We start from the raw sequence: 25,590 nt of genomic DNA on the forward strand, positions 1-25,590 counted from the left end.
GCTTTTAATAGGAGGCCTAAAAGAGCCTAAATTAGGGGACCAAGGGATTTTGCAAAGAACAGAGGGACTCTGGCTGCTAAATGGGAAGAGGGGACATTTCTCCGATAGAGAAGAAGAAGCAGGGGATATTAGTGGGTCTTTGCTGAAAGAATTTAGTTGACAGTCCTGCAGTTCAGGGAAGCATCATTTCAACTGGCCAAATTCTAGGAGAACTTATACCTGACAATTTGCCTGCTGGTATCCGGCATGGCTAGCTCGAGTTCCTGCTAACTGCTCTAAAGATATGAAAACTGTTGTTGGTGTCAAGTCTTCGCCTTTGCGAAGGAATTCGCCTCCTCTGTACACTGCTTTGCTTTCCAAGGACTCCTGACTGATTCCTGGTGTCCAAAACGCCATGTTTTCGTCCCTCAACACGCGTGCATTCCCTCAGCAAACATTTGCCCTCTTCCGTTCTGGGAGTTGGCCGCCCTCCTTTCAGAGGATGTGGAGGGTTCTTGATGGGATCTGAAGGACACTTCTGAGTGCCACTTCAGACATCTGGAAGCCCGGTCTCAGCCTGCCTGGTTGGGAACTCTGCTGCCAAGCCAGCCTGACCCGGCTAAGATCCCGCTCTCCGGGAGGACTTATGGGGAAATGAGGGGGGTAGTGTCTCCATCTGTGTCAGTTTCCAACCTGGGCTCCAGGGTTCAGTCAGCTTAAACCGGAGGTGGCTCAGTAAATTGGAAGGAAGGAAGGAAGGAAGGAAGGAAGGAAGGAAGGAAGGAAGGAAGGAAGGAAGGAAGGAAGGAAGGAAGGAAGGAAGGAAGGAAGGAAGGAAGGAAGGAAGGAAGGAAGGAAGGAAGGAAGGAAGGAAGGAAGGAAGGAAGGAAGGAAAAAGATGGGACAGACCGAGGGAGGGAGGGGAGCCTAACACAGTTTTGGCTGAACTGCCTAGATTCTGAACCGCAGCGGGAAGGAGTCCCCAAACCAAAATTAACCCCAAAGGCCCCCGGCTGCCCTGCTACCCGCAGCCTGGACTTGTCCCAGAGCCCGGTCGGGTGGCGGCCAAGGCTATCCACCACCACCTTCCGGTCACTGCCTGCTTTCGATCCTCGGGGCGAGTGCTTCCTCTCTCCTGCCATTCTCCTCCTCCTCGCTCCTCCCGATATCCCTCCTCCTCTCACTAGTCCCTCCTCCTCCAGCCCAGCCTCCCCTCGTCCCGAACCGCGCGAGCTAGACGTCTGGGCAGCCCCAACGCTGCGCGCAGCAGCCTTCCTCCGCTTCCTTCACAGTGCGCTAGCCCCCGGGCTGGCCAGGGCGCCTGGAGTGTGTCCCGGAGGCCACCGCCTCCCGACGACAGTTCACCTGGACGGGCGCCTGAGTTCCAGGTCGCGTTGTTGCCGACGCAGTCGCCGCGCAGCCCGTGGGACTCCGTCTGAATCGGATTAATCCCGGAGAGCCCGAAGGCAGCCTCTCCTGGGCAGAGATGCGACCCTCAGGGACCACGGGAACCGCGCTGCTGTTGCTACTGGCCGCGCTCTGCGCCGCAGGTGGGGCCCTGGAGGAAAAGAAAGGTAAGGGCGTGTCCGCTGGCCCGCGCCCCCAGCGGGGAGCGTTCGCCTAGCCCCAGTTGTCGGTACCGGGACTCTGTGTCCCCTGCCGCTTGCCCCTCCTCTCCTGTCTCGCACCGGATCGGCTGGGACCATGGGAGGGACTGGACGTTTCGCGTCTGGAATGGGCGAGACTAGGGCGGCCGAAGCAAGGGAGACGGGGCTGGGGGCAGATGGGGTGCCAGCGCAGCGTGGGAACCGCGGCTTGTGCGCTCGGGGGTTCCCGACGCTCCCAACTTAGTTGCTTCACTTTTCCGCGCTCAGTAGGCGTCCGGGAGAGGAAACGTGGTGCGGAGCGAGGATTGGCATCGGCGCACACGTGCGCCCAGGACTGTCAGAGCGAGCTAGAGAGACCCCGGGTCCGTCCGCGGGGCGGGCAGGTCCCACCCGCACAGTCCCAGAGTTTAAGGACTTGAAGGAAGAACCAGTGCGCCCCTGGGCAAGGTTGGGAACTCTGAGACAGGCGGGTCCCTAAGAGCTCCCTCCCGCACCTCTTTCCTTTGCCTGGGTTCTCTCGGGACCTGGTGGCTTGAGTCGCAAAGGGTCTCACGGAGTCCTGCCTGCCCTTTCGCGGGTGTGGAGCTGCAGCAATGATCTGGAAGTGTGGGCGACGTTCTGTCATTAACCACCTGGGACCCCTAGGGAAGGATGGTGTGTTGGTGACGATTAGCTTCTTGGCTAGCAGAAAAGAGGGCGCGGAGGGGAGGCGGGGCGGGGAAGGGGGGGTCGGACCCGCCTCTTGACCACAGAGTACAGTACATCAAGGACCTGCCAGGCTAGGTGCACTAGTTAGGGACCAGGGCTCCCTGCCAGACTGGAGCTAGTCTCGCAGGGTGACTGCTATCCTGGGATCCCCGAAGTTTGCCTTTTTCCCAGCAGCGAGGTCTTTGGTAGCATATCTTGGCTTCGCAACTCTATGGCTGAGGGCCTTGTGACAGCTGGGTCCCTGTGAGTACTTCACCCTTGGTGTTTCAAAATGAGGCCCATAGCTAACTTTCTCCTTGTTATCTGAGACTTTCCCCCTTGGGAATTTTCTTTTAATTTTTTTTTCTTTTTGCCCTTATGAAGTGATTGATATTGGGCCAACCAAAATATAACCCGTAATTAAAAAGAAACGGATTGATGTCCTTGGATCACATGTGCCAACTGTCCAGACGGAGCATGAACAAGTCTGGCTTCATGACTACCCGACCATAAACCCACTTGACATGAGAAACATGCCTCGGAAGGTTTAATTGCACAATTTCAAAATCCAGCCGCTCGGGTTCCAAGAGTCAGGTCTGCACTTGCTGTTGATGTCATTGGCATCCGAGTTGGAGTCGGAGGTTGGTGCTGAGCGCGCTTTCGTTGGAGGGGGTGTAAGACTCAGTTTCCCAAACTTAACTACACAATGAAATCATTTGGCATTAAAAAGCAACAAGCAAAACAAACTACACCCCCTCCTCCAGCGGTGCAGCTCCCACTCGGTATGTTCAGATTGCACTGGCCTGTCGTGAGAATTAGTTTTAAAAACTTTTTGGAGTGTTTGGTTTGAGACTCACTACCATAAAGAGAAGATGGGTAACATCTCCAGGAAGCCTACATGCCAATCCTCAGCACCGTTTTGGGCTATCAGGAGTCTGGGCAGTCTTGCAGTGCAGGAAAAAATAATAGGGGTGACGTCAGTAATGCAGGGTTAGCTTTTTTTCACAGACGGATCAGCATAAAGCTTTTCTCCCACCGACCTTAGGAGAAAGGCTCCCCTCCCCCTGCTGTAATAGCCAGTAATTGTGCACAGCTAAGTCTAGGGCCCTCTCAGGTGGCATCTGTCCCTGGCCACAGGAGGGACTCAGTCTTCTAATTTTGAATTGCCCTCTTAGAGCCCGACCCCCACTCCCCCATCCTCCCACCCCACCCCCCGCTGCCAGCATGTAACCTTCTCACTTCATTCCTGCACCCAGCTCTTTCACTGTCCTGTTTTGAACACTCTTAGCAGCTGCAGATTTCGTTGCAGATAAAATAGAAATACCACTTTACTCGCCTGTCTGTACGGTGCTCATTTAAAACCAAACGCTTCTGGGTATAGTAGTAAAAGTAACAAACAAATGTTCATCTGTTAAAGTAACATAAAAAGGCTTAAGTTCTAAAGGGCAAGTTACTGAAAACTTGAGACCGTCCTTCCACAACGTGCTGATAAAGGATTTGTTTGCTCCATTTGTCGGTTCTGTTCGGGACTGGCTCCCTTAAGTGAAATTGGGACTTACCCCTCCTTCTGATCGATGGTACCATCATCACTTGTACTCACAGCAGAAGACTTTTGGACCCTGCTCTAAGTGTGTTGTCCATCCTCACATCACATGGGATGATTGGCAACTCTCATCATCTGTTTGGGAGAACCTGTGCACCATGCAGGGAAGCATAGTGATTTCCTCCCACAGCTAGTAAGCAGCAATGCCAAGATTCAAGTTCCTTCCACCTCCAAACTCCACCCCCTCATTGTAGGAGGTCCGGACTAGGTTAGGTGTGTAAATGACTCAGGTCTGATGCTAGAAGAAGAGGGACCAGGAAACAGTCTGGTGAAGTTTGCTTGTTCAGTGGCCTTCTCTCCTGTTCGGGGATGCTGTGGTCTCCTGGGTTACCTTTGATAGGGACAGTGCAGTCACTACATCTGGGCAGGATTGTTTTGGCTTTTCTGAGCAAGCTCCTTCCTTACGATGGCAGGGAAGGCACTTTTCTGGACACGATCCTGTGTGCAGAGCAAATGAGGAGACACTCAACCAGAGAACCTTGTAGACATCAGGCTGTCCCGGTGTTGTTTGTGAAGACACTGGCATCTAAAAGGCAGGGTGGAAGAGTGGGGTTAAAGAGAAACAGAAGTGGGAATCAAATGGCGTTCTCAAGTGAAGGCCACCAGCCTTCTGAAGCCTGTTTTCATTCCAGGTCTGGGTTAGGTGGGAAGTCCCATTGAAACTCCAGGCTTCAGGGATCTCTTTTCTAGATTCTGCAAATGTTTATTGCCTGCGTTAGATGTGCCAGGCATTGTGAGATTAAAGGGGGATCTTAATGATTTCTGTTATTGCTTCTAAAGATGTGTGGTTCTTGACACCACTAGTCAGACAGTGCTGACCGGCCCTTCCATGTGTACAGGAGTCCTGTACTCTGAGTGTCTGCTGTGTTCACAGTCACGGTGCTGCAGCATGACATCAGGAGGTAGCGCCAACAGCCTGAACAGCTGCATCTGGCTTGGTGTACTTACCCTCATAATCCGTAACTTTTCACCAAACAAAAACAAAGTATTGGGCTTGGTATCTTAATCTCTGAAGGTTCTGTCACTGTCAAAGGTCTGGCCCTCTTGACTGGTCGTCTGTGAAATGTATATACCCAGAAGGCCTTTCACTCCTAGCAATCCCAGCAGTTTGCTTTGGAAGCCATGTGGGGACTGTCATGGGGTGGGATGCCTGTAATCTAAGTATACACTTTTGAGTGAGTTCTCCCAGGGCATACCTAGGCCAAGTACCCTTGCTAACTGTATTCAGCTTTTCATTAACAAGAGGCCCGACTTACAGTTTGGGACTTACAGTTTGGGACCATTGTAATGTCTTGTTTGTCCTCATGTCATTTCACTGCTACTGACGAGTCAGCACACATGAGGTGCTCCATACAATTATGCAAGTTAATCCCTAGTGTTTGTCTTTTGAGCATAAAAACATACATTGTTACCTATAACTATTTTTCCCCATTCTTTGTATTTGAGCCATGATACGTAATTTGTGCTGTGCTCTTTATATTTTGAGGGATGGGAAGGAGCTGTTCTCGATATCTTCTTTTAAGTGTCTAAAAAAAAATTAGTAGAAGAGAGTGTGAAAGAGAATAAGTAATGTGAGACAGAGTCTTAGAAGAAAGGAGAGATCTACGCAGAATAAAGGATGTGTTTTCAAGACTGAGTTTGGCTTTTAATTTTAGGAGGAGGAGACCAACAAAAATCCCCAAACAGACGAGATCATGTGAGGGAGGTATTGCAGAGGTAACATTAAGCTTCAAGTTCTAGAGAGCACTATAGGTCAAGGCAACAGGAAGAGAAGGGGTGTTCTATACAGTTCAGGGAGAACTCCATTAACCCAAGCACAACTCTGGGCCTTCTTCTCGCCAAAAGGACTTGCTGCCAAATCTTAAGGAACCAGGAAGTGGTTGATGGTTAATGTCTCCAAAGAATGTGACGCCTTCATTGTTGGGTATCAGTGGAAATAGGAAGATGGGTGACTGTTACCGATGAGATGAAACAAGATTAAGGAGGATGTTGGACAAGAGACTGGGAGGTTAATCTAGAGGAGATCTGGCAGAGAATTGTAGGGAGCAAACAGGGGAAACAAAATGCCATTTCAAGGCATAAACATCTGCCTGGAAGTCCTGATAGATAATGAATCCATGCATAGAGGCTGAGAAATTGGGAAATCACAGAGAACGGGAGTTGAGTATGAGTTGAGTGTTTAGATGTATTGAGTGTGAAGCATTGAAATGGAAACGTCTAGGAGGCGGTGGATTCTATGAACCAGGAACCCAGTAAAGCAACAGGGCCTACATTGCTTTGTTAGATATTTCCATTTCAGTTCATGACATTGGTCATAGAACCCCTAGCGCCATGATAATCTCCTTTCAGATGATCGCTCACACCAGTGTTAAACCTGCCAGGGCTATGGATTTCCGCTTTCTTTCTGTATTAACATAGGCTTATTTGTAGTTATCCACCTTAGAAGCAGTTTAGAAGAAGAACTGATAAGTAATAGGCATGTGGATATATTGAAACCATAATGTGTATAAATTATGAGACACTGCTCAGTACAGATCCTCACTCCTTAAGACAGCATCAAATCACTATTTTACACAATAGTAACAAAACCAAAACGCCTTCTAATGCAGGGCCATGTTAGAAAATGCTTTTAATCCCAGCGCTCAGGAAGCAGAGGCAGAAAGATCTCTGTGAGTTCGAGGCCACCCTGGTCTACAAAATGAGTTCTAGGACAGTCATAGCTGTTATATAGAGAAACCCTGTCTCAAGCAAATGGCCTTCTAAGCGGTTCATAAGCATGGCAAGGTGTGAGAACAGCCATGCCCACAAACACATCTAGTGCTATTTTGGATCCACCGGAGGAATGAGAGAATGGTGCATGCTTACAGAGGACTTATACCTTGGCTGAGCTGGCAGAGGTATGTGAGCGCAGTGCCCTGCAGGGCAGTGTTTAACCACAGATGTAATTTGAGATTTCCATTAGAGCACACAAAAGGGATGGCCCAATTCTGCCCACACGACAGATAGGAGCAGTTTCTCAAAAAGAGATAGTTTGACTGAGTCTCCACAAGATGTTTGCTGATCTCAAACAGAAGAGGAAGCATGTAGAAGCTCTTCTAGTCCCAGCACCTCCCAGCAGCCTACCTTCCCTGGCCTTCAGCAACCCCGAAGTCTATTACGGTGAATGTTAACTATTTAAACTTTGCTAAAGCACTTTAAAGAATGCTACTTTGTCAAAAGTAAAGCGCCCAAGTGAGAAGTGACTCAATTCACATTTTAAAATTAACACTATTATTTAAAAAATGCCGCAAGAACCTATAAAGAATTGACTAGAATCTCTAGGCTGCAGCTGGAAACTTTTAAAGTGTTCCATACAAGAGCATTCTCCCCCTACACCTAGCGAGGAATCAAAAAAGTAATGACTTGACATGCTTTATGAAACTCCTGCTACAGGAATCAGAGGGAAAGTCTCCTTAACGAGAGGCACAGTGAGTCCATATTAAATCACCATGCGCCCCCAAATTTAATGACTGCTACTTTGGAGCATGCATTTAGAGCATGCATTTGTTGTAGACCTTCACCTGTTTGTTCGCGCAGATCATTTAGAAACAAATAGGTAAATTCATAAGAAATAAAGAAAAGTATGGCTGCTGGCCTTCCTGCTGGGTCACCTGTTCCTGTGTGTGAGAGGAACTGTAGCTGTCACCTGTCCCCCGGGTGTGAGAGGGGCTGTAGCTGTCATCTGTCCCCGGGTGTGAGAGGGGCTGTAGCTGTCACCTGTCCCTGTGTGTGAATGGGAAGGTAACTAAGGACCTCTGTCTACTTTGCAGGTGTTGGAGAGAATTTGTAAAGGATTTTACTTTGAAGGTAGAAATGCGATACCAGACCGTTTTCCTGCTAAACTGAGTGTGCATGGGTTGAGTGGGTGATGTCATAACTGTTTGAGCAGCTGGGTTGCCTCGTGTAATGTTAAGACTGTTGGGAATATTCCCCTCCTATATTCCACTTTGGGATAACATTGATGCATTGTGGATGACCTTGCTGCATGACAAAATGCAATTTGTATGTGACAAGCTGGATGTTGTGGTTTATTTGCCTATAGTCATAAAATTTTCAATATTTTAGTGTCTTGAATATTAGAAATATATGTATATATATATGCATGCAGTAACAATAAAAATAGAGACCTTGATTTTGAAAGAGAGAAGGAAAAAAGAAGTGGGAGAGTTTGGAAGGGGAGAGAAGAAAGTTTGCAATTATATTATAATCTCAAAATTAGAAAAACTAAAAAATCTTTTATTAAATTTGTGTAAATCTTCAAGGACAGGTGTCCCTGAGAATTTAATGTCACTTTGAAGGAGTTCAAAAGATTTTCAACTAGAATATTTCAGTTGTCAAAACCCGTTTTGTTTTTTATGTAAAGGAAAACACTGAATGCCTACAAGCGGTGGAGAGATTTAATTTAACCACACGTAACTTTCTAGACTTTATACACTCACTGCCTGGTTTATTCTCATACCTTATTAGCCACTGTGTGTGCTTAAAATTGTGCTGAGCACAGTCATCTAGAGGAATCATTTACTAACTCATAAATTCTAATGACTCAACATTAGAAAGATAAGCAATAATGTTTTAAATAGTGTCCTTTTATATTCACGTGGCACATGTGTATATGTGTATAGGAATGTATTGTATACATTTGTATATGTGTGCATGTGTGTGCACACACAGGGAGGCTAGGAGTCATCCTTGCTATTACTCCTCAGGAGCCACCTTGTACCCACTATTGGCCTGGGGGTAGCAAATTAGATTATGCTGGCTGACCAGCAAGCTGCAAGAATTCTTTGTTTCCTTCTCTCTAGTGCTGGGATTACAGACGTACATCTATGCAGCCATGCATTTTTCTGTATGTTCCGGGGATCAAACCCAGGGTCATGTGCTTGTATAAACGTTTCCCTGCCCCTATCATCCATTCTCTCTCTTCTTCCCACCGTGTGTGTGTGTGTGTGTGTATATGTGGTATAAACCATGTTTGGAATGTGCTATATATGTGTGTTGCATGCACTTACCTATGCAGGTAGGTGCTCATGCCCATGTGTATACAGAGACCAGAGGGGAACTTTTCTTGAGACAGGGTGTCGCACCAATTCCTCATCATTTTGGTGAGGCTGGCTAAGGAACAAGCTCCTGGGATAGACCACCTCCAACCCTCTGATCCTGGGGTTACAATTATGTCTAACCATGCTTTTTTGTGTGGATGATGGGAACCCAAACTCAGATCCTCTTGCTTGCACAGGAAGTACTCTAACCCAGTGAGCCATAGTCTTCAGGCCCCTCTCAGTTTTATATAGAAAATAATTCCACAGGGAGTCTAATGTCATCAACTTTTGATTAAGTTCAACTGACTTGCAGGAAAACAAATTGTAGTCAATGGAGAATAATTCTTTTTCAATGGTGAAAAAAATCTTTAAAAGTTTAAACTTTAAAATCTCTTAAGTTTTAGCCAAGAGGTGGGGCTGCATGCCTTTAATCCCAGCACTTGGGAGGCAGAGGCAGACAAATCTCTGTGAGTTCTAGGCCAGGTGGTCTACAGAGCAAGTTCTGGGACAGGCTCCAAAGCTACACAGAGAAACCCTATCTCAAAAAAAAAAAAAAAAAAAAAAAAAACTCAAAATCTTTTAAATTTTAAAGATGTTTTACTAATGTTAAGACTCTCTAAAAATACGATGCATTCCACAACTTTCTATTGGCTTTGATTTGTAATATAGTTAATAGATAATCAGAAATCCCTCCATATAGTTGCTCTGAGATTTCCTGACAATTTTCTGATTTTCAATTAGCTGTATGTATGGAACATAGCCATGAAAACAGCACACCACCTTCCTGCTTTTTTTTACATCCCTCTCTTCCTTCTCCACCTTCCCTTCCTTTTCAGATTCTCTCCCTCTGTCTAGAAAGCTGCTCTGAATTAGCGACTGCAGGGAGGATTTTAGCAGACGACTGCTTCGGAAGATGATGACAAATGACTGGAAAACTGGTCAGCAACATTAGGAAGTCGCTTGTCAAGTTCACTATTCATAAATGTTTTTCATGCAACCATGCATTGTACTTACATCTCATTCTTTGGGAAGAGATGCCTCTGTAAGGGAGAGAACGCTAGCTAGAATTTCTGAGTTTCAGTTTCCACAAAGTAACTAAACTAGGAGTTCCTAGAGCTCCCTGCGGCTGGAAACCCCCATGAATTGAAAAGCCAATCCACACACAGGAATGTAAGACACATACTTGTCAAAAGCAAGTGTTCTGTCCTGTAATTTAGATGCTAAATATTGACGTCATAGTAATCACAACACCTTGCATTTCCATAGCACCTTAGAGGTTTGACTGAGCACACATGGCTCCCCACTCCTCACCCCCTGCCAACAATCCCACAAACTGGCCAACTGCACTCATTGGAAGTGAAGACCTCACACTTCAGGCAGAATCTTTGGTCAGCATCGTGCGTGGTGCTGGGTGCTTCTCATACTTAGTTGACCTGTCTCCTAAGATTCCTCCTTCCTCCTCCGCCTTTGCATCATCACCGCGTTTGAGCTATTGATAGATCCTATCACTTTTCGTCTGCGTGAGAGTTGAAAAATCGGCACAAGGTGTTCTTCAAAATTGTGCTCCATTTCTACTACCGTGTCAGGCCCACCTGCAATTTCTGCATGGTTCTGTGCTTGTTCCTGCCCTGTTTTGCTGCCTTCCCCACTTTTCTTCTTGTTTTGAAGCATTTTCTTATCTTCATTGTTCTTTATAATGTGTTTCAACTACTTGTTTTGTAAGATATGGGGAAATACATCGGCAAACTTCAAAAATATTCAATTTCTTTTTTATTTAAGTTGCACTATTCATTGTGTGTGTATGTGTGTGTGCCTGCATGTGTATGTGCATGGCTACATGTGGGTTGCATGTGTGCATGAATGTGTGTGCATGTGTTTGTGTGCATGTATGTGCATGTGTGTGCATGTGCACGTGCATGTGTGTGTGTGTGTGTGTGTGTGTGTGTGTGTGTGTGTTTGCCACAGCCTGAGTGTAGAGGGCAGAAGACAGCTTGGAAGAGTCATTTGGATCCTGGGAATCAAATTCAGGTTTTCAGGCTTAGTAGCAGTCACCCTCATCCTCTGAGCCATCTTGCTGACCCAAGATTTACTTTAGAAATTAAAAACATGGTTTTTTTTTATTTTCTTTGGGGGCCGTAGCTGCTGTCAGTCCAACAGGCTTAAAAATACTAGCAAGAAAAATGAGGATCAAAGGAACTGATTCAGCTGTTGGGACGGTCAGCAAAGTCTGTGGCAACATGTGGCCACTCAGCTGCTGGGTCTATAGGGGTCATTGGGTCATTTCTATAGTTTAAAGAGAAGCACACAGTTAAGCTCAGTAGATTTTGAAACGGCAATTCTGAAATGAGACAGCAAATTGTACACACACACATACACACTCCAGGGGTGGTTTGTTCGCTACATAATACCCTTTATCCAAACTATTCTGTCTGGGGCAAGACTCGTGAGCATCAACTTTTAAGGAGAAACTGCTCCACACAGCATATTATCCCCTGAGGAACTTTGTTGGTCGAATGAATGGAATGTGGAATGTGACCTGTGTAGATCACTCTTGGATGGCACGGTCGCGTTCCCCAAGGAAACGTCTAAGCACGGTGTTATTTTCCTTCCCCGAGAAGGAAGGAACATTGTGTCACTCCTTATTCCTCACAGTGGAAAGTTTCTGGGCTCCAGCAGAAATCCCTGCAAAGCACGGTCAGGCTTCACGACCGTCACGTGACATCGGGGAAAGTCCCAGATTTCAGTTGAGCAATGGGTCTTTGGTTATTGTCCTATGTTGTCGGTTCAGAGAACGTCACTGGGAAGATAGGTTGATTTCTCAACCCCGAGATAACGAACATCTCGGAATCACAAATGCTCTCAGTGAGCAGGCGGCTGAGTTTGTGGGTTGCAAGGCAGCTGTAGTAACTGGACTTTGAAAGGATGCAGAAGCTACCTGCAAAAACTCTTTTCTTGAGTCACCAAAAGTTTGCTCAGCCATGGCAGAGCAGAAAGCTGAGCAATTTGGTGAAGAAGAGGGCAGCAGTGGTCAGGTAGACTTATTTGGGTTTCCACCTCAAGTTTACCTTTTTAAATACAAACCTAGTAAAATGCCTGACCCAGGGGAGAGACAGTTGAGTGAGAAAGGTCCCAGATGGGTAATTATCTGACCTCTCTATTTGCCCATGGCATAGGATTGTTCTTAAACTTTGAGCTTTAAAAAAAAAGAAGAGAACCCCAGTTTTGTTGGGCAATATGTATGGCAATAGCCACTAAATATTCCTAATGTTGCTGGGGACAGAAATATAAGATAGATACAATAGAAGGAGAGTAGTCATGATTCAAAGTCACATATTCAAGGTCTGCTGCATGTTAAAGCAGCCACTGAAAGAGAGGGTACAAGGGAAGGGGGTTGCTAACTGTGTCGTCTTTCTCTTTTTTAGTTTTGTGTGTATGCCTTTGAAAACTCCTCTTTAGAGCACAGAAAGTTTAGAATTCCTTGAGCCTTCTTTTGAGAAGAGAGTAGACATTCGTTTCTTCTGTGGCTTTACCCTCTCTCACCTCTCACGATGAGCCAAGAGGTAGGATGCAGCAGTCATCACGGGTGAGCTGCCGTGGCAGGGAGCTCAGCTGTGCAGAACGCCTGGCAAGCCGAGCAGACCTTTCCTGGACAGTGACTTCTGAACAGAATCTAAGTGGGAGTTTTTATTCAAAGAGAATTTCCGAGGGCACAAAGCGTATGGACAGGAGTGCTGACCTCGTGGCATTCACCCGTCACGCTCACAGGAAAGTTCTGCTAAGCAAGAGAAGGCCCCCCAGATCAGTTAAGAGTATCCTGCAACGGAGCAGATAGGAGCTAATTAATACCCAGACATTTGGATAAAAGACGTCAAACATGCCGGCTTAGTGGCGTCATCCTTAGCAGATAGAGAGAACAATCAAATCATTAAGGCAGTGTCTGCCCGAGGAAGCAGCCTGGCATAGCCTGGTCCAGGTGCAATGGTCGCCAAGGAAACAAGTGCGCCTGCACAAAACGAAGTTTCCTCCACCCTCTAAGTGTCCTGCACAGATTTCTTGGCTCTCTTGTATAATAAGAATCTGGACATGCTCTGAATTGCTTCTAACTTGTGGGACAAAGAGGAACCATGACATAAACATACAACCTACACTCCAATCCAGGATAAGTGGCTATTTGGGATCATGGCTGATAAGGCTGGCTTTGCACCTCTGTCTGGACTCTGTCTATCTAATGTTCTATCATTATAATCACTATTATTGTTCTACAGCAAACGCATCTGGTCATCTGTTGGTCCCAGGTGCCTGCTGGCTTGCCCAGAACTGCTTTTCTTCCAGAACCTACGTCTGGATGTTCTAGTTGTGAAATAGAATGGCATTTTCATTTTTTGAAAATGGCAAGAACAGCCATGAGTGTCTTGATTTTGCACAGGGAAAGGATACTAGGGACAGTTACTCAACCAGGGATGTCCCACATTTGTGGGATAAAGGGAACTAACTCACCATGCCAGTGGTCAAAAGAAACCACTTTTGCAGAGTTCAGAGTCCCTAGACAGGTGTTTGAAAACTCCCATTGACTCCAAATTTGTCGCAAAATGATCACATCTATAAGTTATTCCCCAAAATAAAAACCATTGCAATAGCCTAGCAAATGCATTTGATAAGCCATGCTAGGAGTGATATCTTTTTTGTTCTAGAAAAAGCAATGAGAACTTACTACGTCAAGCATCTATCAAATGTTAGGTTTTTTGTAAGCACAAATAGTGAATGTACACATGGAACTAAACTATGAGTACCCCCAAACAATGCTTGTGCCAAATATGCTATCTATGATATAATTTTGGGGGGTGTAGCCTCTTCATCAGAATTTTGTTAACCTTCACTTTCCAGATGTACAGGAAAGTGCAGTACAGCAACAGGTGGGGGTGACCCTGGTAGCACTCTACCGAGTCTGCGGGTACAGAACGACAGTGGCCCACGTGGTAAACCTGTGTGGGCCCCCATGCATTCACCTTGTAAAGTGCGGGAACCACGAGAGAATGGACGAACTTTCCACATGGTCACTACGTAACTGTAGGGAGTACTGAACTCACTCCAGAGTCCTCAATGAGACTCTTTTGTGACCCCTGTTATAGAAGAGGTATCCCGACCCACCTCACGCCTGGGAAAGGGAGCTCCAGAGAGCTCAGCAGCTCCGTACTTCTTACCCAGATCTCTGCCCTCTGGTTGCTTCGTCAGAGACTTCCTGAGACCCGACAGGAGACGGGTTCAACTTCATTCTGCCCTTCACTTTGGTGACTGACCCTTGGCCCCATTAAAAGCCTCTCAGAACACATCCACCACCTCTTATCTTCCCTTCTGCACTGGGTCTTGGTCTTCCTGACAATGTTTTGTTTACTAATTTCCTATATAGTACTGAACTAGTTTTTTAAACACCCTTCATTTCCTTCCCTGCATAGCCCATCCTGTGCTGTCTCCAGTGACACTCCACCACGAGTGATAGAAAACCCTACTCCCTTCTATTGCTCTCTCTCTTCCCCCACTGTCCTCAGAGCAGACATAGCTATGACAGCCCTATCATTTTCTAGGTGTACAGCCTTTGGCTCTTCACAGTCCCCTGAACTGTCTTTCTCTGACACGGAGGGAAGCAAACGTGTTGCCTTGGTGCTTAGCATACATAGCTGTACACCAACTTCCTCAAGAGAGACAAGAATAGATGTCTATTCCTCTTCCCAGGACAATTTGATCTGGACTTAACTAGTAGCTCAGGCTGTGCCTAGTGTACTTGCAACCACTTTGGTGAATTTTATCCGTATAACTGACAGCTGAGGTGATTAGCTTAGAAAGATAAAATGTTTGCTTGGATCCAGCTTACAGTCAGTTATCTCTGCTGCGCTGGGCTTGTGGGGAGGCAGTGTATCATGACGGGGAGCACGTGGCAAAGCTAAGCTGCCAATCACACGGCAAAGAAGTAGAAAGAAAAAGAAAGAAAATGGGACCTCACAAGCTCTGTGGTGCTTTGAAAGAAATGGCCCTCTAAAGGAGTGGCACTATTAGGAGGTGTGACCTTCTCGGAAGTAGGTGTGGAGGAAGTATGTCACTTTGGGGGTTTTGCTGTCTTTTTCTCAAGCTTCACTAGGTGTGACAGTCGGATTTCTGGTGCCTGCAAGATGTAGGACTCTTAGCTGCTTCAGCACCACAGCGCCCTGCACCCTGCTCTTTGTCATGATGACAATGAACTGAACTTCTGAAACTGTAAGTGGCCTAACCCAATGAAATGTTACCATGGTCTTGGTGTCTCTTCACAGCAACAGAAACTCTAAAACAGTCTCCTTTGAAGTTGCATCCCCACTTACCTAAAACCCCTTCCACTAGGATACACTTCAAAAAAAAAATCTACGTTCTCCCAACAGCACCACTCTGAAGAGTACACTCCATAAATACACAGACCTTTGAGACCACTCAACACTTGCCATGCAGCAAGTTTTGAGTCACTCCGTACTCGTCCCCCAGGAGAGTTACTTTCACCGGGGTCTATTCTCAAACTGACCTAGATTGCCTGTCTCTTTGCCTCATTTATAAGAAAAAATGATTACCAGTGCCACATAGAACCACAAAAATGACAGATTTGGGTCTCTAGAGATAACTCAGCAGGCAAGAGCTTTGGCTGCTTTTGCAGAGGACCGGTACTCAGTTCCCAGCACCCACATCATGTCTCACAAACCTCTATAACTCCGAAATCTGATGTCCTCTTCTGGCCCCGTGGGCATCAGGCACACATGTGGTGTACAGACTGGTGACTGATTAAGATTTAATGGCGACTTCTTCCCTACCAGTACCATATACTGTTACTTTTAAAGGTGTTTTAAGTCTGTAAGTAAAAATAAATTGTTTTGTTGCAAGAAACATCAAAAATGGAAAAGCTAACACTAACGCCTCCTGGGCATTGCTAGCAGCTTAGCTGTTTGGAACAGGCTGAAGATTTATTAGCTGTGTGGTTTACACATGTGGGAAGGGTGGTCTATCCCTTTACTGTGAGTCTCCATTGTTTGTGGAACTTTTAGGTTTTAACAGCCAGCCGTGCAGGTGGGTGGGGTCAAATACTTTGAAGTCTTTGTTCTATTTGGAAATTCATATGCCACAAAGTGAAGCGCACTTCATTTTAACACGTTGGTTTGGGGTAGCAAAACCTCTTTTTTTTAAATAAGAGAATGTATTTCATTTATTTTTTCCAATTAGATTTTAACAAAAATTTACAAAAGATCAATATACTTCATATAATATACCCAATGCATTAAAAATTTATGTGTATGAGTGTTTTGCTTGCATGTGTGTTTGTGCACCATTCTGGTTCAGTACCCTTGAAGACCACTGGATCCCCTGGAACTGGAGTTACATAGGGTTGTGAATCACAACATGGGTGCTTGGAATCAAACCCAGATCCTTTGAAAGAGCAGCAAGTGCTCATAACCACGGGGTCATCTCTCCATCCTCATGCATGCTTACTATTGTATATTAGTCACAAAGCAAAACCTCTTTTACCAATATTAAAGTTGTGGTAAACATTTTACTTTTGAAATTTTAGAAATGGAATAAAAAGATATGATTAGGAGGGAGGAATACAGTGATGGCTTATGTATATTTTAAGTCATGTTTGTATGCTTTGAGTTGATCATTCTCAAGGTGCATTTTGTTCAAGCTTAATATTTTGAACTTACATCTTATTTTAGAGTATTTTTTATTTTTGATGTATGTTAGTTTTTTAATTTTATGTATATGGTGTTTTGGCTAAGTGTATATCTGTGCACCACATGTGTGCAGTGTCAGGACAAGCCAGAACAGGGTGATGGATCCACATAGGGCTGGAGTTATGGATGATAGAAGCCTCCATTTGGGTTCTGAGAATCAAACCTGTGTCCTCTGGAAGAGCTGCCCTTACTCTTAAGCTTGGAGACATCTCTACAGGCCCTGAATTTTTTTTTAATGGAGAATTTAAGGCTGCTCTTGTAGGTTTGAGGAAATAAATGTGAAAATAATGAAGATGAATTTATATGACTATGAATCGTAGTTTTGAAGGGTAACAATAACTCTAGTTGCAATTTTGTCTTGTTTAAGATAGGGCACTATTATATAGCTCAACCAGCCTTAAACCGTGGTCCTACTCAGCCTCCTGAGTTCTGAAATTTTAGACATCAAAGAATGGTAGATGTCCAGGAGCTTGCAAAAACTCTTCATAGAGATTCTGTGTCATCTTTTGTCCTCTCTCCATGTGTCATCTTAGCAGAAGAGTTGTGCGCCTTTATGCCGATGTCTTTGCCTATTATTAACCCTGGCCAGAGAAACTTGTTGTTTTCATTGGCTAGCAATGTGACAATACTATATGGAAGGTTTTTAAGGAAAAGTTTATGGCCTGTGATATTTGAAGGCCATCGAGGTGTGAAGAGAGCGGTGGGGGCGGACATAGGGCAGCAGACAGGGGCGGAGCCAGGGCAGAGAACAGGCGAACTGAACAAACAATGTCGTGTTGCAGGTACTTGCTAAGTTGATGTGCTACTCAAATCACAGGGGCCCTTGAGCCATTATACTCACCCTGTACTTCTTGATTAGTTTCTGTCCTTCCTTCAAGTGTAGGGGTGCGAGGTGAGGGTCTTTGGAAAGCTGGTGATGTCAAGTGTCTTGACTTAGGTGTTGTGTACAAAGATATGTGCAGGTACTGAAACATTCCTAAAGCTACATGTTTTTCTCTGTGTTCTTTTCTACATGGAATTGTGCTGTAAAAGTAAAAAAAAAAAAAAATCAAGACTATGTACAGTGCCGCTCGGTGGACAAGATAGAGAGAGGGTGGCTAATGGGATGATTTAGCAGGCAAAGCTATTTACCTTGCAAGCCTGAGACCCTGAGCTGAAGCCCTGGTGTCGTGTGAGGGTAGAACAAGAGAACCAGTTCTACAAAGTTGTCCTTAGACCTTCACACACCTGCCATGGCACACATGCTGTCCCCCATTCACAAAAAAAAGAGATAAAAATTGTTACACAAGTCACAATGTTGTCTGAAAGCTCACAATCTCCTATAAAGTAGTAGTGGTTATCTGAGTCATAAAGCAAGCAACCTGGCCTTTCTTTGGAGATAAAGAGTTACAAGAGATCTTGAACTCAAAATGACACCCCTCTTATTGTTGCTGCAATTTACACTAGCTCATTTCAAATTAGATACAGAGAGGGTCTGAAAGAAGCTAGCAACAAAATAACACCCCGTGTTTAAATTGCATGCCTCATATTTTCACAGACACTAGGCAACTACAAAAAGGGCAGAGAAACTGTCCTCTTGCAAGGACCCACACACAGGTCCCCTCCTTGCCCCTTCCCATGTATCTTCAACTTGCTTATTCAGAGGAACCATAGTCAGATAGACACATGAAAATGAGCGAGAGCATTGGTTCTGTGGAGCAAGAAAGCTCATAACTCAGAGAGTAAAGCCATGAGACTCTGTCAATCCTCAGGCAGCTTGCTGAGTTCCTGTGTCTGCCCAGCCTTCTGAGCCCTGGTTCTTACACCTACCATACCCTGAAACCATTCATTGTGTTGCTTTCCTAGCAGAGATAGTTTACTTTTATAAAGTTTGGAAGAATCTTATACATATATTTCATTTTTCAGGACAGTTTACTCAATCAGCATACATTAAATTTTTCCTGTATACTGTTCCACTTTTAACGCTGGGTTACATAGTAAGTATAATCTCTGTCCCTAAAGACATTAAAATCCATACTTCATTCATTTCATTCCATTTCTAAGACTTGAGTCCCGTGTGGTTTGTGAATGCCCCAGCACCGAGGGCAAGGGTGGTGGTCAGAGGCCTTGAATATGTTAAAAGCATCCAGAGCTATTACCCATACCTTTGCTTGGCAGGGCACCTTGTTATTCTCACACGGTCTGTGACATACTTTGTCTTATTTGAATAATCATGAGAGCACAGCCTTATTTCCCTTTGTGATTGCTTGATAAAGGCAAGGCAATAGACAGCTTCAAGTTTCTATGTTCAGATAGAACCAAATCAGAGCCGAGAATCTGTGTGCTCTTGACAGTTTGTGTGGACATCAACATTGTTTACTGTAACTTAATAATTGCGGGGTGTGTAATTAAAGCTGAGTGTCCCTTATCTGAATTGCTTGAAACTAGAGTGTTTTTGGATTTTAAAGTTCCAAAAGTGAGATATTTGCTTAGACATCACCAATTGAACAATCTGAATCCGAAAATGTCTCAAGTCTAAAATGCTTTGAAATCTAAAATTTTTTTAGCACCTTGGTGGATCTCAAAACTTTTTGGATCTTTCCAAGATGGGTTGGATATTCAGCGGTCTTATTGTTATAGCCATTTGCATTTATAGTGAAGCTGTAGCATAAGCTGTCTTTATTGTCAAAGCAGCTTGTCTTCTCAGATTTAATTCACACGGGAAAAAGAGAAAAGAGGAAAACCTGTGTGTTCCTTCCTGGGAGGCCGCATCCAGTGTGAATGATGATTTGAAGGTGGATACTGGCAAACCATGCTATGCAGATGAGACTAGGAGGCAACTTGGAGGAACAAGGCACCTTCCCTTTCTCCAAGTCTTTGCACCCTTGGGTCTTCCCTAATCCAGCTCATGGCTCAGGGCTTACAGCTTATTCTTAGGATCAATTCCTAGGTCTGAAAAAGGATTTGAGACTAGGGTGAGAATACCTTGATTTTGAGAACAGGAGATTGTTCAAGGAAAGGCAGGAAGGACAATCTGGAATGAAGCCCATTGTCGAGGGCGGGAGGTCCAGATGGAAAGTCTTTAAGTCATTGGCTGGCTCAGGAGGAGAGAAGACCCTCTGCACCCTTCTTGTTTGTTTGTTTGTACCCCCAGACATAAACTGAGAGAGCTTCCTTAAAGACGTGCTCCCCACCGTTGATGTCTGTCATTCTACAAGGCCATGGACTAGAAAGAGTAAAGCAATGGGCCAGTTTTCTCCTAGAAAACTAGCAGGGATAGTTCACTTTACTAAATTCTGGAAGAACCGAATACATGCATATATTTTATTTTTCAGGAGAGTTTACTCAAGCAGCAGAAATTAAAGTCTTCCTGCATACTGTTCCACATTTAACTCTGGGTTGCATAGGAAGTATACTCTCTATCCCTAAAGATGTTAAAATCCAGACTTCATTCATTATATTCCACTTGTAAAAGTGAGACTGGAGTCCAGTGAGACTAAGTCTTTTCTTTCAGTCGGATGATTGTCTTAGCTATTTGTTATAGTAGTAAAAGCTGATAAACATGTCCATAAACTATGATCCTGAACAGACGAGCAAATATGAAATTGTGTCTAAGCTATTGGAAAAGAAAGAGCACGGGGAGAGAAATAGGGTTTTCTTGGAGTATTCTCTTGTTCACTTCTCTTTGTGGAAACAAGTGATTACACCCTCCCCCCCTCACACACACTATTCTCTTCACTTCTTTCTGATGATGATTATAAGTTTAGAGTCCCCTGCGTGCTCAGTGCTGGGTACATTATACCCTCTTCAAGCAAGGAACATTGCTCATTGACATGTTTGGTTGCAGGGCTATCTGGGGAGCCTGGACATGTGGAGGTCAGGACATCTCCTCCTTCTACTTCCAGGAAATGTAAAAAGTGGGTTAAGCCTCTGTGTGCTAAACTGTTTGCAAACTTCAAAACAACGAGGCTACATGTGTGCTGCACTTCTTCAAAGCAGTGCTGACCCTGACAGCCACATCTATAGTTGAGAGATCGTTTATGAGAAAAAGGTGGAGCTGGGAGACATGTGCAATTGTGTAATTCCTCTAAAGTTCTTTTTCTTCCCCCATGAAACACAAATTTTGGTAACTAGGAAATGGGTGAATTAGGTCCTTACATGTTATTTCTTTCATTACTACCCTCTTAGATCTGCTCTCAAGGATTACTGTGTGCTTTTCTAACCTCATTTCTTACTCTGAAACAACAGCAAAGAGATTTTCTTTGTATTTGTTTTTCAGTATCAGCTTGATTTTTTGGGGAGCTACTGTGCTTTTGGGGCAACATGTATGAGAAAAACTTCAGGCTATGACTAAATAGGTGTAGATGCCTACATGAGCTTGTTTATGGGGGCTTGGGGAAATTTTCACCTTTGTGTATTTTACACTGTTAAATAAATGAGAGGTCTTTGGAACCATTAGAATTCTGTTCTAAACTTCGAAAATCGCCAGGTGATGTTTCTTGTGTCGACATAGAAAACTTTTGTGATTCACCTTGGAGTAAGCCAGTTGCATGAGAAGAAATATGCAGAGTCCTGTTTGGAAGTGTCTGACAAGGACAGGAATGTGGCACTTGGTGGTCTTGCTCCAGGTTAGAAAGACCAAACTGGGTCATTGACTTCGGCAGAGGATGCAGACAAATGATTCATTATTGATTAAGGTTAACAGTAATGCACGGTGTAAGTCATGACAGCAGGCAAAAGTGATGCTTAAAAATTGGGGTGATCCTGAGACTCTGGATGCTCAGCCCAAAACTCCTAGCAATGTCTGATTCATCAGAGAAGAAACCAGATGAATATACTTATTGTATATATTTAACACACTTAGGTGTGTGTCCCAAATAAACTTCTGAAATCCTAACTTACCTTTGTTTACTGGCAAGGACTCATGTATGTAGACCAACACACACCTAGATGCAGTACCAGCATTTCGTAAATTTTCTCATTGGCTGCCAGTACACTTATTTTGTACTACCTAGAAAAGAAGCCCGTGCAAGGCCTTTTCTGAACACACAGGAGCGTGGCAATTGTCTACATAGGCGCTCTTTTTTAGAGAAATCATCTTTGAAGTCTATGGGTTTAAAAGTAATTTTAAGGAAGTAATAGACGAATTACAATTGAATTACTGTCCAGGAAATGCATATTATAGCTTCAGACAGTCAGGGTGGACCTCTTCAGCTAGGAAAGTCTGAGCACTTCCTGGAGGGAGTAATCACCATTCATTTAGCGCTACAATTTTGTTTTATAGATTTTAATTGAATTAACCGGTAGGAGGGCAGAGTAATAGATGAACTTCAAAGTCCCCTTACTAGTGGAAAGTAAGCCATTTTTTTTCACAAAATATGATAACATGACTAAAATGATAGCTTAGCTTTAAGTACATGACAAAAAATTATAACAAAGACAGAACTTAAATATCCCATTAAAGAATAGTTCGGGCTTTGATTGGCCATGAAACTAAGTATAAACTGCTATCTCAAGACAGACGGTAAAAAACAAGCTCATTTAGCCTTGAGTTGTAAGAGTCACTGGTATTCAACAATGATAACAGAAGGTGCTACATCCTGTCCATCTGATTGCTGTATCTATCTCTAAAACGTCCTTCAGCTGAAATGGACGCCGTCTCTCACACTTACTGGCTATCTACTTCCAAAGTATTGCCTCCAAGTTAGGACTGAAAATACAATGGAGGACTTGAGTTGCGAATCAGGATAACACACTGTAGGAATATGGAGGCCTGGCTCAGTAGTTACCAACTTCGCCCGTTCTTTTCCCACTCCCACCTGAGAAGACATTCGGTACTATCTGAAGAAAACGTTGGAGCTCGTCCTGAGCCATGCTCCTAGCATCTAGAAGATAGAGGCAAAGATGTTGGTGAATATTCATCAATGCATAGGACAGACACCCCCACCAGGAATGGCCCTCGTTTGAAATGTCAGTCTCGTGGATGCTTAGCTTCCCCATGGCAAAGCCAGCCCTGCTCAGCTCATGATTGTCCATCTTCCTTTACACAATGATTGAGTTGGGCTCTGGGCTTTGTTCCTTCATTCCTGCTGCTTTGCAGGTAATCATTCGCTTGCTGGGTTTTGCCTGTGCCCAGAAGATCCACAGCCGGCGCATAGCTTGGCATTCCTGCTTAGCTGCACTTCGGCCAACATTCCACCTCCACCTGCACCGGCTTGTTCCACCTGAAAGCTTACCAAGTGAAAGCAAGAGCCATGTGAGGACACCTTAATTATACCCACCCAGAAACTTGCTTACAGAGAGTCGGTACGGCCCCAAAATTAAAGATTAGCTCCTGCACTGTTGTAAAGGAGGAGAAAGAGGAAAAGGAGGACAAGGAGGAGGAGGAAACAAGGAAACACAAATTAAGCACAAAACATGTGCTTTTCTTCTTCCATTTGCCCCCCCCCCCCTTCCTGGCAATTCAAGGGCACTACCGGGTAACTAAATCTTCCAGAGTACCAATCTCTAAACCAGAAAAAGAAAAAAAAAACATCTGGTTGGAGTCCAGCTTGTCCACAGAGAGAGGGCAGCTGCTCTACTCTGAAATCAGGAGCAGCCTGCCCAAGAAGGAAAGTAGATTTGGTAGTACACAAGCGAACAGCCATTCGCCCCATCTCTGCTCCGCAGCCCTTTAGAACAATGTTGTTTATGTGCAAGGCCGACAAAAAGCAAGCCAAGTTCTCTGCCAGGCAAAGGTCACTCCAGCACGGGTGGGGACAGGCTAACCCGACCCAGCAGCTTTCTGAGCAGTCACCCAGTCTTTGGTCACGCATGGAGGGGTTACCAGAGTCCTGGAACATAGCTGCACGCCTGTTGCTTGTTCTCTTCGTGTTTGAGCAGAACAGATGACCGAAGGTCCTGGTGGCATTAGAGGCCACCTTGAAAAACAAATCTGCCTCTAGCATGACTTCAGTGACACTTGCTCCTCCAGCCCACGGCTCACTTGTATCAAGAAGCGTTCATTTCTCAACCTCAGCGTCATATGTGCTGATACCAGGAGCTGGTGCGCAATGGGCACGCAGGAAATACTTGTGGGGAGAATGAGTAAGTTCAGAGTGAGATGGGATTGGTGGGATTCTTAACCAATTTTCTCCTTCAATGGAGGTCCATGGAGGATTATAACTGCTGAAGGGGAAAGATTGGCCCCACGATCTACTTGGCATCATAAACGGTGTGCCTTCTGCAGACAATCTGACCATCCAGAAGGGACATGCAGATCACTGTGCACTGGTGTGCCACTCTGTGTAGTTCTGTGATTGGCTTTAAAACATTGGGTGTATCGTATGTCTCTGTGTGAGCTTGCTTCTGTGTGTGCATGTATGTGTGTGTGTGCATACACACATACACGCATACACACATGCATGTTGGTGGGTCCACATGTTCGTCATCCCTCAATGATGGGTCTCACGGAACCCAGAGCTCACTGATTGACAGTGAGCTCCAGGGATTTACTTTTATCTGATTTCTTTCCCCCAGCAAGGAGTACAGCCCCCAAAATGTGTCTCCTTGGCTGCCCTCAAACTCACCATCCTTCTGCATCTTTCTCCTTAGCGTTTCCTATCAGCATGCACTACCACAATCATGTGACCAGTTTTCTTAGAGCCCCCACCCCAGCACTGCTTCGGTTTTAAGTAACACAAAATCTACATCATTCTCAGTTTGAAAAATGGAAACAGTCAATAAGTTATGAGGTTAGAGTTCCCAACATAACTGCTAGTTTTGGAAATAAGGAGGTTGGGAGATAACTCAGTCAGTAAAGTGCTTACACCTGAACTTACCATGTCCGTACAACAAAATACATATTTTAGAGTGTTTGCCATCACAAAGGCTTACTGTATTTGCTTGTCCCATAATGTTAGCTATTGTTCTAACAATAAGAATTTAATGTAACTGTTCCTGTGTATATGTTAATAAGCTTTAGCCACCAAACTAAGAATAACCTTAAATAATTAGATAAATCTCAATCAAATTTAACGTGCCTCTCTCTCACTAAGTATCTGACTGGTCTCCTTTTGAGCGTGTATCTCCCAATAGAAGACCTCAGCTTTGTTAACTGTGATTGCTGTGTGCCTTCCAGCTCTATTGAAGTTGGGCTGCAAGGAGTTGCTAGACTTTGCTGACAGGAGGTTCCTAGAAGCCCAGTGTCTGCAGCGCAGCTTAAAGGCTGTGTCTTCTGGCAGGGACACCAAAACCTTCTTTTGCCACAATTTCACCTGTCAAATGCCAGGACGATGGTACTCAAGGCCTGGGGGGATTCAGGGGGGGAAGGCTGTGCAGAGAGGGCCAGGCACACAAGAAGTGCTTAGAAATATTGACTGTTTACTGTTGCTGCTGTGTGGTTTCTGGGTCACTGAAGCCTAAGATGGCAGAGGCCAAAAGTCACGCATGCTGGCTTTTGGACACTTACATGTGGTTAGTTCCTATTAATTTGTGTTGTAAATCTGTGTGTGGCTCACTAGTGGAACTCCTGGCTAGTTTTTGCAAAGCGCTGCTGAGGTCTCCCACCAGTGAAATAAAAAAGGTGTAGGGGGATCTTATTATTTACTTCTTTGTTTTATTTTGAGACAGGAACTCAATATGTAGCCTTGGCTAACCTGCAACTCACGAAACTGATCAGGCTGACCCTCCTCTCTGCTTCCTGAATGCTAGGATTGAAGTGAAGGTCTATGCTCTTGTGCCTGGCGAGAACAATGTCTAATTTCCTTCCATACATGTTTTAAGTAGAAACTGTGAGTAGTAATTGTGTTAATAACACAGAATAAAAATTAGCGCCATCTACTTCTTTTTGCATGCTTCCTATTGTGGCTATGAGAAAATTTCAAGCTACACGCATATTCACCTTACATTTTTATTGGGGAGCAAAATGCCAACGA

General features: G+C 44.7%; 1 protein-coding gene across 3 annotated transcripts in view; it reads left to right on the plus strand.

The window, feature by feature from the left end:
* The first annotated feature begins 1,218 nt into the window (after positions 1-1,218).
* Positions 1,219-25,590, plus strand: part of Egfr (epidermal growth factor receptor) — a 173,170-nt gene continuing 148,798 nt past the window's right edge. Inside the window, exon 1 of one of the 3 annotated variants that reach the window (XM_050141264.1) lies at positions 1,219-1,553. In XM_050141264.1, coding sequence (XP_049997221.1) covers positions 1,466-1,553 — 88 coding nt within the window. In that variant the 5' untranslated portion in view covers positions 1,219-1,465. The remainder of the gene's footprint in view (positions 1,554-25,590) is intronic. The other 2 variants (XM_050141265.1, XM_050141266.1) reach the window with 2 other exon arrangements.

This window comes from Alexandromys fortis, unplaced genomic scaffold (genome assembly GCF_014885135.2).
Source record: "Alexandromys fortis isolate MF-2015 unplaced genomic scaffold, M_Fortis_MF-2015_v1.1 scaffold_7, whole genome shotgun sequence".
Lineage (NCBI taxonomy): Eukaryota > Metazoa > Chordata > Mammalia > Rodentia > Cricetidae > Alexandromys > Alexandromys fortis.